The following is a 13668-nucleotide window of genomic DNA, read 5'->3' as shown; positions in this document are numbered from 1 at the left end:
TTTTAGTGTCCCTTTAAGCTATAAAACAACGTAACTCAATCAGGGTTTGATATAATCTTGCTCGGGTTCGGATGCTTTCAACGTACGACTGTCCTTGCAGTCAAGGTGTAGCTATAGAACATTCTATATTTTGACAGAACGCGGGTGAAGAATAATGTTTTCCGTATATTTACGATCTATTGCAAAAAACAGTATTGCGTATACTGCTAACGACAAGCAATTGACTTTCACACTGATCCCTGCATGGTCTCTTGCAATACTGGTTACTTGATATTTTATTCTATCGATGCTGCAGTCTCATTTTTGCCGACGTGTTCTAATGCGAGTTTCCAATTCACAGGACAGCGAACTAACTGAAAAAAAAAGTGAAAAAGTGAAAAAGTGAAAGCTGGCCAAACTGGTTTATGGAAGCGTCAACTTTTCTGCGAAACACGCAGGCGCTGGCCGGCGGTGGCTTCGGCAAGGGTTCGTACGGCGACGGCGTCATCTCGGCGTACGGCAACCAGGGTTTGGGCCAGGGCGGAATCAACAACGTGGCCGCCCACGGCTTGCACGGCGTCTCCGGAGCCACGGGCTTCAACCACCAGGGTGGCGTCAACAAGCAGTTTGGCGGAAAGGGGGCCACGAGGGACCAATTCAACGCAGGGCACAACAAGGCAAGCGAGAGGTTTGACTAGATGCAAGGATAGAGCTAAACTTTGAGAAGACGTTAAAAACAGAGACACGAGCAATGAAACGGTGCGGCCTGACCACGTCACCTGCTAACCCTCCTCTCCCTTTCCCAACGCCCGGCTAGCTCAGATAAGAGAGGGAGGCCTTGGAGACGCGTTGGTCGTGGATTAGTTCCCTGGTATGGGACAAATGTTTTTTCAATAACAGAATGTTCTCGCATGAGAAACCCGGACGGGTTTCCTTGGAAGCTCCGAGTTGCTCTCAAGAGGATGACAATTTTCCCTTTCAGAAAAGTTCCTACAACTTGATTACCGCTGAAATTTGAGAGACCTAGAAAGAAAGCAGGGATAGAAAAGCCAAAGATGTCAACCAGAGAAGCGTCGTGCGGTGCCCTACAGTGGATATTTGAAAAAAGGAAATAGAAAGAGAAAATTTTGTAGAATGTGAGCACTGCGTGCACGCAGGTGAATGCTCAGGATGACTACATAAACGGTCTTTGAGGCGAGTGCACTTTAAAAGCTGCAGCAGCATACGAATAGTTTACTGCGCCAATGAAGGATGTGGCCATGGCCTAAGAGAACATTTACTTAACGGATTATCAACGGATCAGAAACCAAACGATGGTGACAGATGCTCTAGTTTTGCGACCAAGAAGTGAAACAGGGCAGCTGAACCTAACACATATGCAACTGCCGGTGGCGTAACTGGTTGCCTACTAGAGTAAGGGAGTGAATGCTGAACTAATGGAAACGCCGCCGAGGGCAGCAATGCGTCAAGTGGCGTGACGAGCTTTAGTAATGTCTTTAAAGTTGTATAATTCAGCGTCGTCCTGCACGTCTTGTATGTTTTGGGCCATAATGTGTTTTCGCAAGTTTTTTCGTCACCGCATTACTCGTCGCCGCATTCGCGTTACTCGTCACCGTAGCCGTCAGTCTGGCACCTGATGGATGAGGTGATGCTATAGTGGTGACTTAGTGCTAGAGCTGCCAGTAAAGGAAAAAAAAGGGAGCGGCGTCACCGCCACGGCTGACAGCGCACACGCCAGAGCGACGCCTTTTTGGCGATGCGTTGGACAAGTTAGCGGGCCAGTGGTGTAGAAGGCGTTTCTGTAATGAGATGCACACAGACATCTCCGGAGTGGCTACAAAAAAAATTCACTGGAGTGAAATAATTAATTGAGCAGGAAACAAGTAAAGAGCCAGAAAGAAAAGAACTGAAATGAACACTCACGCTGTTGGCAAAAGTTATGTTAACTGCAAGGCGACAAAGGCAAGCTACGTATAATGAGCATGCCGCTGGGAAAGAGGCTCAGACAGTTCTTATCCACGTAAAAAAGTATTCAGTGTTTGAACTGCGCGTCCGTGGTGTCGCAAGCTCTCTTAGAGATGTTGTCAGTAAGTTAGTCGGAAACAAACAAAAAAGGCCGTTCTCCTTACCTAGCCTAACCAAGTGTATCTTCTCGCTTGGGTAACAGTTGAAGTGTTCTTTATGGCATGTTAGGCGGGCTAAGAATCTTGCCTACCTAAACTTGACCGTTAAGGGGAGTAGAGTCACTGTTTATTGAACAAAGTAGTTTCTTTTATGTTTTATTAGCCTAAACTGCGAGAGCGTATGAGTCACAAATAAAATATTCATTCCTGTATTATGCACTATAAATACCTCTTGTATCGGTTGTGCTTATTCAACGTCGCGTAGCAGTTGTTGATGGGTCTCTCCAGCAAGCAGTGCGGCCTGCTGATACCGAAGACAGTACAGCTTCTCACGGTGACACCAGTTAAAAGCTCAAAACTGTATGTTTGCTGTATCCATACTTTGCAGCATGACATGGACGACGGCCGTCGTCGCCGTCTGTCTCTTCTTCATCTTAAACGTCACTCTCGCCATACGGCAAACAAAAACGAAGATTTGCTCATCACCGCCACTGTGTATTGAGCTCATGCCTCCTCGTCAACGTGCAATAAAAAGCCGGACCTGCTACGCTATCGCAGCTTTAGCGCTTCGCAGTTTGCGTGGAGTTTCGCGCATCTCGCAGACTCCGAGAGAGACAGCCACTGTTCAAGTAATTCGGAGGCCACTTTAGACAGTAATGTAGCGGACAAGGGTGACGTTGTGTGCGTCGCAAAGAAAGCGTGTTTGAGAAGATGGCCGGTCTCAGCTGCTAAAATTTCCTGCTGTCACAGTGAACGAGTTCAGAGCCCAAAAGAATAACTGAGGTATGTAGTATTTGTCATACATGTTCACCGCCAACCGGGCCGAGGAATTCCACTGAGCGGTTAAAGCCACTCGAAAAGACGAAGAAGAAAAAAAAAAAAAGAAAGAAACAGAGTAACAGAGAAAGAACAAAGAAAGACGATTCAGTGTCTAAGGTATCAATATGGCGTTACAATAAGCCCCTACAGCGTACGCTTCGTAATAAAGAAGCCGGTGAAGTCGCGCAACTAAATATAGCACGCAAACTCGTTACAGCCGATGGAGTTTACCAGGAAAAAAAAAGAAATGAAAAAAAAAACGTAATAACCCGCAGCTGGCGCTCGACTGTGTTCATCTCATTTTCCTTCCAACTGGCTTCCGGTTTCTAACGGCATAAACGAAATTAAGAAACAAACGAGGTTGCGCACAAGGAACCACGTCGGAATTCCTTTTCGCATCTGAATCAAAACAGCCACAGGTCTTGGTTTCTTAAGGTGCTGCGCGATCGATATATCGATCTCGCTAACGAGACTATTTCTCATGAGCCCGAGTAACGGGAGAGGATTCTTTTGGTCTTCGGTTGCTTTGATTTCTCCTTTCTTTCGTGTAGCGTAGCCGGTATCTTTGATGCAGCTGAGAACGAAGAGGTAATCGAGTTTTCGTTTAGATCCCTGAATCAAGGACGTGTTTAAGATAGCGAAAGCTAAGCTGCCACGGCAAGAGTATGCACAAAGACATAATAACTTACAGCCCTGAATAGTTAATGAGGTGATTAACTCACTTGCTAGAGCGCTCTTTCAAAGCATAAAGAAGATTCAGATGAACGCAATACATGGCGCGATCTTTAATCTTGCGTATCGACAGAGTCTAGACATTGTGCTTCGCTGACTTGGACAGTTTTAGGCACATAGAAAGTGTTCCTAAATTAGACTCTCAGCAAGCAAAGTAGTCCTGCATAGTTTGCAATTACGCAGGCGGTGCGCACATCAGTAGTTAATAAATAGTGGCACCAATCAGAAGAAAATTAAAAAGAATGGCAAAAGGATGAAAAGACAAGTTGCCGCCGGTGGGAACCGAACCTACCGTACGATGCTCCACCAACTGACCTTACCGCGGCGGCTGTCTACTCGTCATCTTTCTTGGGTATTTATGCGTGTTTAGACCTGGGAGCTTCAGCCAGTGCCACTCATGGCCACGTTAGCAGATGTGGTACATCATTTTAGCCGCAGGCGTCATGTAAGTGCATGAACTTATATTCCATCTCACAAAGTGGTTGCAGCACTGCCAAAGGTACGAGGCGTACACAGGCAATATCATTGCGCAGCGGATTATATAGTTCCGGGCGTAACTGGCTGATTATTGACTACACTAAAGAGTTTCATTTTTGCTCGCTACATGATACGGTACAGCGATGCGTGACATGTTAAGACCTTTGCGCATGCACGTCGTATACCGAGAATTAGTGTGGCAGTTACCGCCGGTATAACCGTGATAGCCACCCTAACCGCGATCACTTCTAGAAAGATGGCAGCACTCATACAGCGCCGACCACCCGCTTCGATCCGAATTCGCGTTTTTTTTTTTTTACTGGCTCTCTGCCCAGTCAGCAAGAAACAAGGGGCGAAATTCGTCATCGCTAAACCTCATCTCGAGCTGAGATCAAAACATTAGGTATGTCTTGTAATGATTACTGAGATCGGCTGCTTGTTTTCACGCTACTAGTAGGACTACAGACACGGCACCGAGCCGTGAAACTGGTTTGATTTCTAGTTACCATATGGCGCCATAGCATTAGCATTGGTGATGCGTTGACAATGCGGAACGCTATAAAAGGCTAATCTTTCAATGCATCATTAATTTACTGCCCCGCTCTAGCATACTAAGCGATGATTGCAGCGAGAAAACGCCAAATAAACGCCGAGCAGACGCTATGGCGCAGGTGAACATTTGTAAGGCCATTCTCCCGTACTATTTGCTAAGGAGGCTGCAAGGTAACTGGAGGGAAAGCGTACAGGTATAGCGAAGCCCTGCTGTCACATGCATGTAAACGCAGCTTATGGTTACGGCGCCAAAATATTTTTTGCGTCAATCCACCGACCATGGAGCATGTAACAGGATGGCAAGTAGACGCTGAGCAGACGACGCGGCGCGAATGAGCCCATCTCGAGGGGCATTCGGCCTTCCTATTGGCTAGGAATTCGTGTAGCTTCCACAGTGCTGCAGCTAGCTTGTGAGATGGAGTATAGCAGCAGGTGACTGGACAATAAACCCCCGTATGCAACCTATAAGTGTCACGGGCGCCAGAGTCGAACAGATTCATGTAGTAACGTAATCATTTAGTACCGTAACAAATTCCTATTGCAGCTTGCTTCATAACGGGCGCTATAGTCACCTGAAAAAATTGCCAGCTAATACTATTGAAGCCTTGGACTTAGTACTTACTAGTATACTAGAGAAAATAATAAAATGGCAATTCAGTGCCAATTATCTTCAATTGATGTCCGTTTTGTCCTGTGATATTAGTTGCATCACTGCATTTTAGCGGCCGTCAAGACGAAGCCTCTAGTACTACTAAGGATAGTGTAATTTCTTCTAATAAAAATATGTTACATGTAGTAATCACGAGAAGAGATAGAAGTCAGAAATGAAAAGCAAGGCGATCAATTCGACACACGTACGGTTTGCTACCCTGCGGTATAAGGGGTGAAAAACTGGAAGTGGCGCTGTATCCGGAGGTGCACATTGAGAGTATTCTTGGTCGTTGAAGTCTTCCGACTTCATGAACTGCTGCAGTTCGCACGTTTGACATACTGGTTCTCGATATGAGTCTGCACCGACTGGGGAATACACGTCGGGTCCGCACGGATATAAATTACCGAGCTTTCATGTTCCGCGCACGTTGAAGAGTTAACGTATTCAGAGCCGGATAGGCTAATGGAACTGTATAAGTTAGGTAGAAAACCGATTTGTAAAACGCACCGACGTAAGGATGAAATACGAGACCTCAGGCCTCTTGCATTCAACTGGAGTATCAATACACTTCGAAATTATGACAAACGAGGAGCCATGGCGCCCCATAGAAGGCTGGTAACCACTTCCATCACCATCAGCTTCATGATGGTGCTTTCTTCCTAAATACGCAGACATTCCATGGAAAAGACATCGTGTATTCGAAGTAGTTCGAGCATATCGGAGCGCTGGCCTTTCAGCTGCCAGTGCAGTGGGGCTCGGCACAGCGGCAGCACGTTTGTGTCGCGTTTGTGCACACACTGCTCACACGTCCCAGCATCGTGCATTTCTTGCACTAGACTGGTCTTGGCATGGAAGGGCACGAACTATATGCCCAAAATGGTCCCCCTTGACATGTGATCACCGACCTCGATGGCATGCAAGGCAAGGCAACCACTGATGTTATCTTAACGACGTTGACGTGAGATTTCCAACGCTGATTGGCCGATGCCTGCTACAGATGGAGTTGTTATCACCCACGTTTCTCGCATCGGCAAGCCACGTTGTGTGAAAGTCATGTCCAGCGATAAAAGGAACACACACACACACACAAAAAAAAAAAAAAAAAAGCTGCTACTCCTGAATAACTTGTAATGGCGGTCCCTAAGGCCACATTTGTTGTACACAGATTTCGGCACCGGCTGTTAACAAAACGTCTGGAGACATTACTCGACTAAAAGTGCAGGACTACAAGTGTTCAGGCTATCATAGGCTTCACAGAAATCCACCTTTAAACTTTCTATGGGCTGCTTAAATGAATGGTGATGTGCACGCCGTGGTACAGTGTCGTATTTTGTGTTGCCTTCTATTGAGCCGGTTGGACTGCCTAAAAATATGCACCAAATGATTGGCCGCCACTTTTACAGCGAATCTGTTTATGCGGCCCCTGTACCAGCGTTATCGTATTTCGCTGAAAAGGGGTCACGTGACCTAGCGGGAGAGGAAAGGTAAAGAAGAGCTCAACAGGGAGAAAGGGGTTGGAGTGACCCCTTTCCCCCTGTGAGAATGCTGTGAGAGGGTGCAGATGAAAAGGAGAACGGGGAGGGGGGTTGATGTAAGTCGCGTCGTCCAATACTTGCGTTTTAAGGAGGTGAGCATGAGACGCGCCAACCAATGGCGGTGTAGAAAAAAAGTAGGTCAACGGAGGAGTGGAGTGTGAGAGGAGTTCGCGTTAGCGTTGGTTGTATATACGGAGCTTTGGATTAGTGGTTCCGCACATTCCATTCCAGCTTCAATTATGGGAAGACCACGAGGAGTGCGTATTCCTGAGGAAGAAGCTGCCTACCGCGAGCGTCAGCGAGAGTTGGCTCGTGCACTGGCTCGTCGTCGTAGGGCTGACCCCGAATGAATGAAAAACTTTATTTAGTGAGCTTTTCAGCGCATGCGCTGGATGGAAGTGGTTCCCATTTCACGGGAATCCGTATGCTGTTCTCGCCACCTGGTCCCTGGTTACGAGCCGAAGCTGGTTTTCCAGGGCGGGGCTGGACAGTAAGATCTTCCATCGCTCTCTAAGGGGTTGGATGGGTAGGGGGATCATGTTGGGGTTAGGGTTGGTGAGTAGTGGTGGGTGTTGTTGGCTAAACTTGCATTCTGCTATCATGTGTTGGAGTGTACCTGGCTCGTGACACACTGGGCACTCTTGCCCGTACTGGTTCGGGTACATGCGGTTTAGTATTCGGGGGTGGGGATACGACTGTCTGGACCTGCCTGTATGTTGTCTGCTGCTCCTTCGTTAACTTGAGGTGTGGCTCGAGCTGCGTGCCAGAGATGCCGAGTTTAAACGGCAGCGCCGGGAGGCCGATCCCGAAGTGCGCGCCCGAGACGCGAACATTGGCAGAAACACTGCTAGCAAAGTTCGACTTGCATGGTGTAACACTCCGTGTAACTAACACAGCTTCGCTGTTCGACCATCTTCACGGAGTGGAAGGGGCGGTGATTTTTTTGCTAGTGCATACGGCACAGAGAGCAATTTGTCACGCGTTGTCTCGATACCAGCGCGTGTCGAGTTTTGTAAGCCACTTAGCGAGTTATAAAAGTTTTGGTTACCGTTTCATGTGTCAAAACATATCGTTCAGACTTCTATTTAATCTTTTTTTTTGTATTTGAGTGTTTGAGGCCGCCAACATTTGCTAAGCACTGTTTGCTGCTACCGCGTGGCTAAGCAACAAGCAGTAGCCGGCGTCTCTCATGATGTCAATGTCCCGTGGGGGCACAGTAAATATTTATAAAAATAAAATGTACCTACAACGTAGCAAGATAACCTTGGAACTTAAAATTTGCCTCTTTTTGCCCACCGCGTACCGAAGATCTTCGCCAAGGAGAAGGTGTACGCAGTGGACCAGAGTTTCCAGAACGGCAACCGAGACGCCTTCAACCAGGGCTACGGAAACCTGGGTGGTTTCACAGGCCAGGGAGGCTTCGGCAAACAGGACAAGGTGAACCAGTACGGCAACCAGCAGTACGGTGCCTTCAAGGGCTACGGACAGGGCAACTACGGCAAGCACGGACGCTCGTCGTTTGGCGAGGGCGCCCAGGGCATCAACAACTACGGACACGCGGCAGGATACGGGACGCAAGCACAGCAGGGCAAGGGATATGGAGGCTACGGACACGGAGGCGTGGCCGGCTACGGGGGAGCCATCAATCGTGGATACGGCGGATACGGAGCCACACAAGCCGTGGCGCCGATTCTCGCAAGACCCATCGCGCATGGCCTAGCTCCAGGCCTTGGATACGGAATTGGGCATGGAATTGGGCATGGAATTGGGCACGGAATAGGAGGCCATCATGGCATAGGGGCAGGGCCGCTTTTCTACTGAGTGCAACTAACTTATGGGAGTATATATCAACAATGTTGCTAAGCTAAAGTCAAGTTCCTAAGTCGAATCGAAATGAAAACGAGAAGAACGAAAAAAAAAGAATAAAAAGTGCCACTGCAACATTCCTTGCATAGGTGTGCGGAGGTCGTTGCAAATGCAGCATATACTGCGTACGGCAACAAATGCTTTGCACACTTTCTTCACGAGTTTGGCTTTGTGTGGCGGCTCTGAAAAGCGAGAAATAAGTTCTTGCGCAACATGTTCTAACACGAAAAAATGAACAACACGAAGAAAAACAAAACAAACAGAAGCAAAAAGAAGAAAAAATATACTTTCCCGCCCATGGTCCCCCCCGGCATTAATTTCTTGTATTCGGTGATTCGCAACTATCCTGAAAGGCTCAGAAAAGGCTGCCGGTATTCAGCCAAGTGAGGTGTCTTAACGACGAATAATGCCGCACGTCATTGCGCGTCTAGTATTTATTGCGTCTGCGGAGGTTGTGACACCTCACAGCTTCCACCGCACAAGTGATTTCTATCGAAAGAACGCTACGGTATGGCTAACATCCCTTCTTAAATATAAGCTCATTGCAGCTATGTACCTCGCTAGATCTGATCGTTACAGGCATCTTTCCTTCTCAGTGTCACATAAGCATTCTTTTGCTGAATACGTTAATATTCCCAACCTGTCAGTGATAATCGGCTCTGCTTCAATTGCTCTTTCCTTTGTAGGTGTTCAGCAGCCATAGCAATGTTGTACAAACCCTGCGCTGTAAGAAGCTGCCGTAATTAAACGTTCAGTGAAATGTACGATGAAATGTTGAGCACGCAACGGCTAGAATATTACTCAACTCCAGTGCTTTATTTTTGCACATCTTTCATAGAGGTAGCTTCGACTACGACATGTTACTTCGATAAAGAAAGACGAAACTATTGTGCATCGATTGAGACACAAGCAAATTGAAATTATGTGTCGTGAGAAAATTTTTTAACAGACTGGCCAAGCTTAGCTTATCGCGCATTGCAAACGTGCCACAATACGCTTTGGAAGGAACCTCATTTCTGAATAGGTGAAACTGAGGACTGTAGTTGTGTGTAATTCAAGTGAATAAAACTGCAAACTGTATACCTCTGTAACGCGCCTGCTTTTGTTGCGCCCCTCATTATTGCCTCGGATGTCACAGAAGCACCGTTATCGTCATTATATCAGCCACTCGAGCATGACAAGACGACTTGAAAGGTAGGTGAAGTGGGTCGTTGGGAAGTGTGGCCGCAGAATGTTCACCACATTGCACGGATCTCGAAACAAATGACGTAGGTAAATGTTTTATTGACATAAGAGAGGGAGATGTCGGCGCACAAATACACCACCGGCGCCTCTTTCCATCGTGAGCAGGCGGTACACATAGATATATTTGTAGGAGCTAGATCTTAATGCAAACACGAAAACGTTATCACATAGCAGTCAAAACAACCCCACGACATTACAAAGAAACACTAAAGCTTTACCGACAAAGGCTGAAGGTTCTCGTCATTACGCACAGCGCCCTGTTGCACAAAGACATTCAAGCCTAGATCTTTAAACGAACACGAGCCTGCTCGTTTAGCAAATACAAGTGAAAATAATTAGCCATTCAGTTGTCTCATTACAGCACTAACGTAAGTTGATGATAGATAACCCTGTGTGCGGAACTATATATATATATATATATATATATATATATAATCTTTTATCGTTACGAACGCGCAGCCTCAGAGATACGCTGCAGAGGAGTGCTTCGGATGAATTTCGACGATGGTACGGAAAGGCAGGCGCACACGATGACACAAATAGAACGAAAAGGGACAACAGGACGTTATCTCACGTTTTACAGCTTATTTCCCATGCCACCTCACAAAACTTGTTTACGCATGCTGAAGGGAATGCCGCACCAACCCATCAATCGTGTACATTACGAGCATCTGCCTTTTCGTACGTGAATTTATACCAACTTGCCAAACTTCCAGTCGTTCTAAAAATGTTCATCACATGGAGCACGGCCATCATTGCCGGTAATTGAACCTACGACAAGTTGCTCAGGAGCATGAAGGACGCTATAGCCACAAAGCGACCGAAAGGATAATTCAAAGGAAAATGCCATCCAACAACTTTTGCAATCTCGAATTCCAACGCACAAGCGGCCTATGTTGCGTTTTGCGCGAGAACGAAAAGCCCTCGGTTTTTATTACTCGCACGTCACTGTGTACACGTTCTGCTTCGCGAAGCACATCCTCCGTTAGATTAAACTGACGCAGCGCTTTTCTCTCGGGAAGCGCGCCGCTTCGGCGCCTCTTTTGTTCGTTTTCACCTGGCCACGGATCCGAGAGCATAAACTTCTTTCTTCGCGTGCAGTTTATTTCGGATGCGAGAAACAGGCACCTTGGTGGCATGGCGGAGGCGTTGATTGATTCTCTTGAGCTGCCTGCCCCTGCCCGTGGCCCGCTTGTATTATACACGGATGCGCTGCCCACATCACGCTCTTTTTCTGTCACTTTTTAAAAACTTCGAGCTATCTTTTAGCTGCCAACTTCTTTCTCTGCTGAAGGATCAAAGTGTTGCTTTCGGCAGAGACTCGAAGCTGTAACCAGGGCCGCGATTTTGTAGCGATGCCTTATGACTTATTTTGGAACAGTCTTATCATCCACCGCTCACGGCCGGCTGATCCCGTTGATAACGCGAGCGGACCGTCGCTCTGACCACTGACAAAGCGCGATAAGCGCGAAAAGGCATTATTACTTTAAAGTCATCGCTACAAAATGCCGGCCTAGAACTGTTAAGGGCCGCTCAAAAGAAAATCTAATGGCCTATTCGGGTGGTCGTTTCGGAGCGCTTCAGATGTAATCATGGTGTTCAGGTGGTGAAAGAAGTCGCAGTTTCACCCGCAAGACGAAGCATCGATTGCGATAACAAATTAGTAGAGAGCTATACGAAGCAAGGATAGTAGTTAAATTGGCCGTATAAAGTCGTAAACATTCGCTTACTAACTAAATAGACAAGCACGTTGTCACGTGCGCACAGGTAAACATGAGCACATCTCGCTTGATGACCGCGTAAACTCGCTGTGAAAACGCCTGAGTGAGAAAGCGCGCCAGCAGCAGCGGGCAAATTGACCTTCGCGCTTTCTCTCGTCTCGCTTCAACGCGAACTAAACGTTGAAAGCACAGCTCATACGAAGCTACCGGCACTCGGCGCATGCACTTTGTCCCCATCGCAGATCGCTTTGAAGATGAGGCCCGCGCGGGCACGCACTTCGACCACATCGCAGATCGCTTTCAAGATACGGCGCCTGCGCTGACGCGCTGTGAGCACCAGCCGATAAAGCATAACACCCCCCCCCCTCTCCCCTCCCTCTCCCTGTTTGTCGCCTCACCCCCGTGCCTCGCGCGCGAACGAAGACCGCGCGCGAACGAAAACCTCTCTCGCGTGCGCTATACACTGAGCCGCGATTGCCGGCTCACCCTCGTACGCTTTCACTCGCACACACAGCATACGGCGCGAGGCGTTGGACTTTATACGGAACCTCACGGCAACGGTGACGCCGACGGCAGTAATTAGCTTGGAGTGTCCCTATAATTGCTATTGCAATAGAAAATGCTCGGACCCCGTTCGGTTGGTTGTTTCAGATCGCCGAAATCCGACTTGAAGCGCCGAGGAATGCGCCCACCGACGACGCCGGAGCAATTACGAGATCCAGCCGGTATCAGGTCACGCGAGCTCTACGTAGCTTCCGTCAGCGTGCTTCTCACGCTGATGGCAGCCTGGGCTAGGTCGTTTAGGTGGTTTCGTAATTGTGTTGTCGTGCTTTGTGTGCCTTGCGTCCACGATGGCGAAGTGGTAACGTTTAAAGTTGTTAGCGGTAGCTTCAGTTCTTTTAAGTCGACGGGATAGCAGTGACAAACTCTTATCATAGTGCTGAAAACTTGCTGTTCTGGCGTGGGACTACCTTGTAAGCGACAGCCACTGTAGCGGTCGCTTTCGTAGCGCAACGTCTTTTGTCTAGCTTGCGCTCTCGCTCGCGGTGACGCGGCGGCGTTCACTCGGGCATCGCCTGAGAGTTCCCTTCAGCCCTGGCTTCCTTCCGTTTCACTGCTCCGAAAAGTGATCCACCGTTCGGCCGGCGCCTGCTTTCTCCGACTCGTATCTGGAGCGTCTTGCAATCCGACTCGGAAGATCGGATCGACCACCCGAATTTACTGCAAGTTAACTAACCTTTCGCCCTGAATAAGCGATAACTGTTCCTACGACAACGAAGACGATGGCACGACAAAAAACAACGTTGCTCTGCTTTCTGTTCTTATTTTACATTTTTGTTGCAGCAACCTAGTTCGTGCCCGGATGTAAATTTGCGTTTTTTACGGCTACATTCTCGGTATATGGAAGTTTGCCTGCTAAACCATGCTGTTAAAATTATCATTCCAGCTTTTTTTGTACCTATACCGTGCGCATACCCGTCCTAAATTGGTCTCTTAACTTTTCACACGCTTTCCGTCGATTTATTTAACCGAGGTGATGTTTTATAGGGGAAAGAAACTAAGAATATTCTGTAGCAGGTAGCGCAATCCTCTCACGTCACCTGCATTATTTGAAGAGGCGAACATTATTTGCTCGACAAATCGCCGCGTGACGCTACATAATTATCAGCATAAAATTCTCTTCTATGCTGTGACGGCGCTCTTGTAAAACAACTGTATGTGTTATATATCCTGAAAACCTGTTTGTTTCACCTTGTCTTTCTCTAAATGCTATTGTAGTGCTTCTGTTTGTGAGTATATCTGTGCAAAAGCTTTTCTGTTTTTGGTTATGTTTTGTTCACCCTACGTAATGCCTTTATGGCGATGTAGGCACTCGGAAAATAAATTTAAAGACAGCTTAAATCATTGTACTTATCCGTTTTAGGCCACGTTTCGAAATGGTAGGATTGAAGCCGGGAAATTATAAT

General features: G+C 47.5%; 1 protein-coding gene across 1 annotated transcript; it reads left to right on the top strand.

Moving 5' to 3' along the window:
- The first annotated feature begins 4792 nt into the window (after positions 1-4792).
- LOC119448428 (uncharacterized) lies at positions 4793-8690 on the top strand. Its single transcript, XM_037711735.1, has 2 exons — positions 4793-4801; positions 8178-8690. The coding sequence occupies exons 1-2, from the start codon at positions 4793-4795 to the stop codon at positions 8688-8690; spliced, it is 522 nt and encodes a 173-aa protein (XP_037567663.1).
- Positions 8691-13668: the final 4978 nt, after the last annotated feature.

The sequence above is a fragment of the Dermacentor silvarum genome, chromosome 4 (assembly GCF_013339745.2).
Source record: "Dermacentor silvarum isolate Dsil-2018 chromosome 4, BIME_Dsil_1.4, whole genome shotgun sequence".
Taxonomy (NCBI): Eukaryota; Metazoa; Arthropoda; class Arachnida; order Ixodida; family Ixodidae; genus Dermacentor; species Dermacentor silvarum.
The sequence above is the reverse complement of the archived record's forward strand: the minus strand, read 5'-3'. Positions and strand labels throughout refer to the sequence as shown.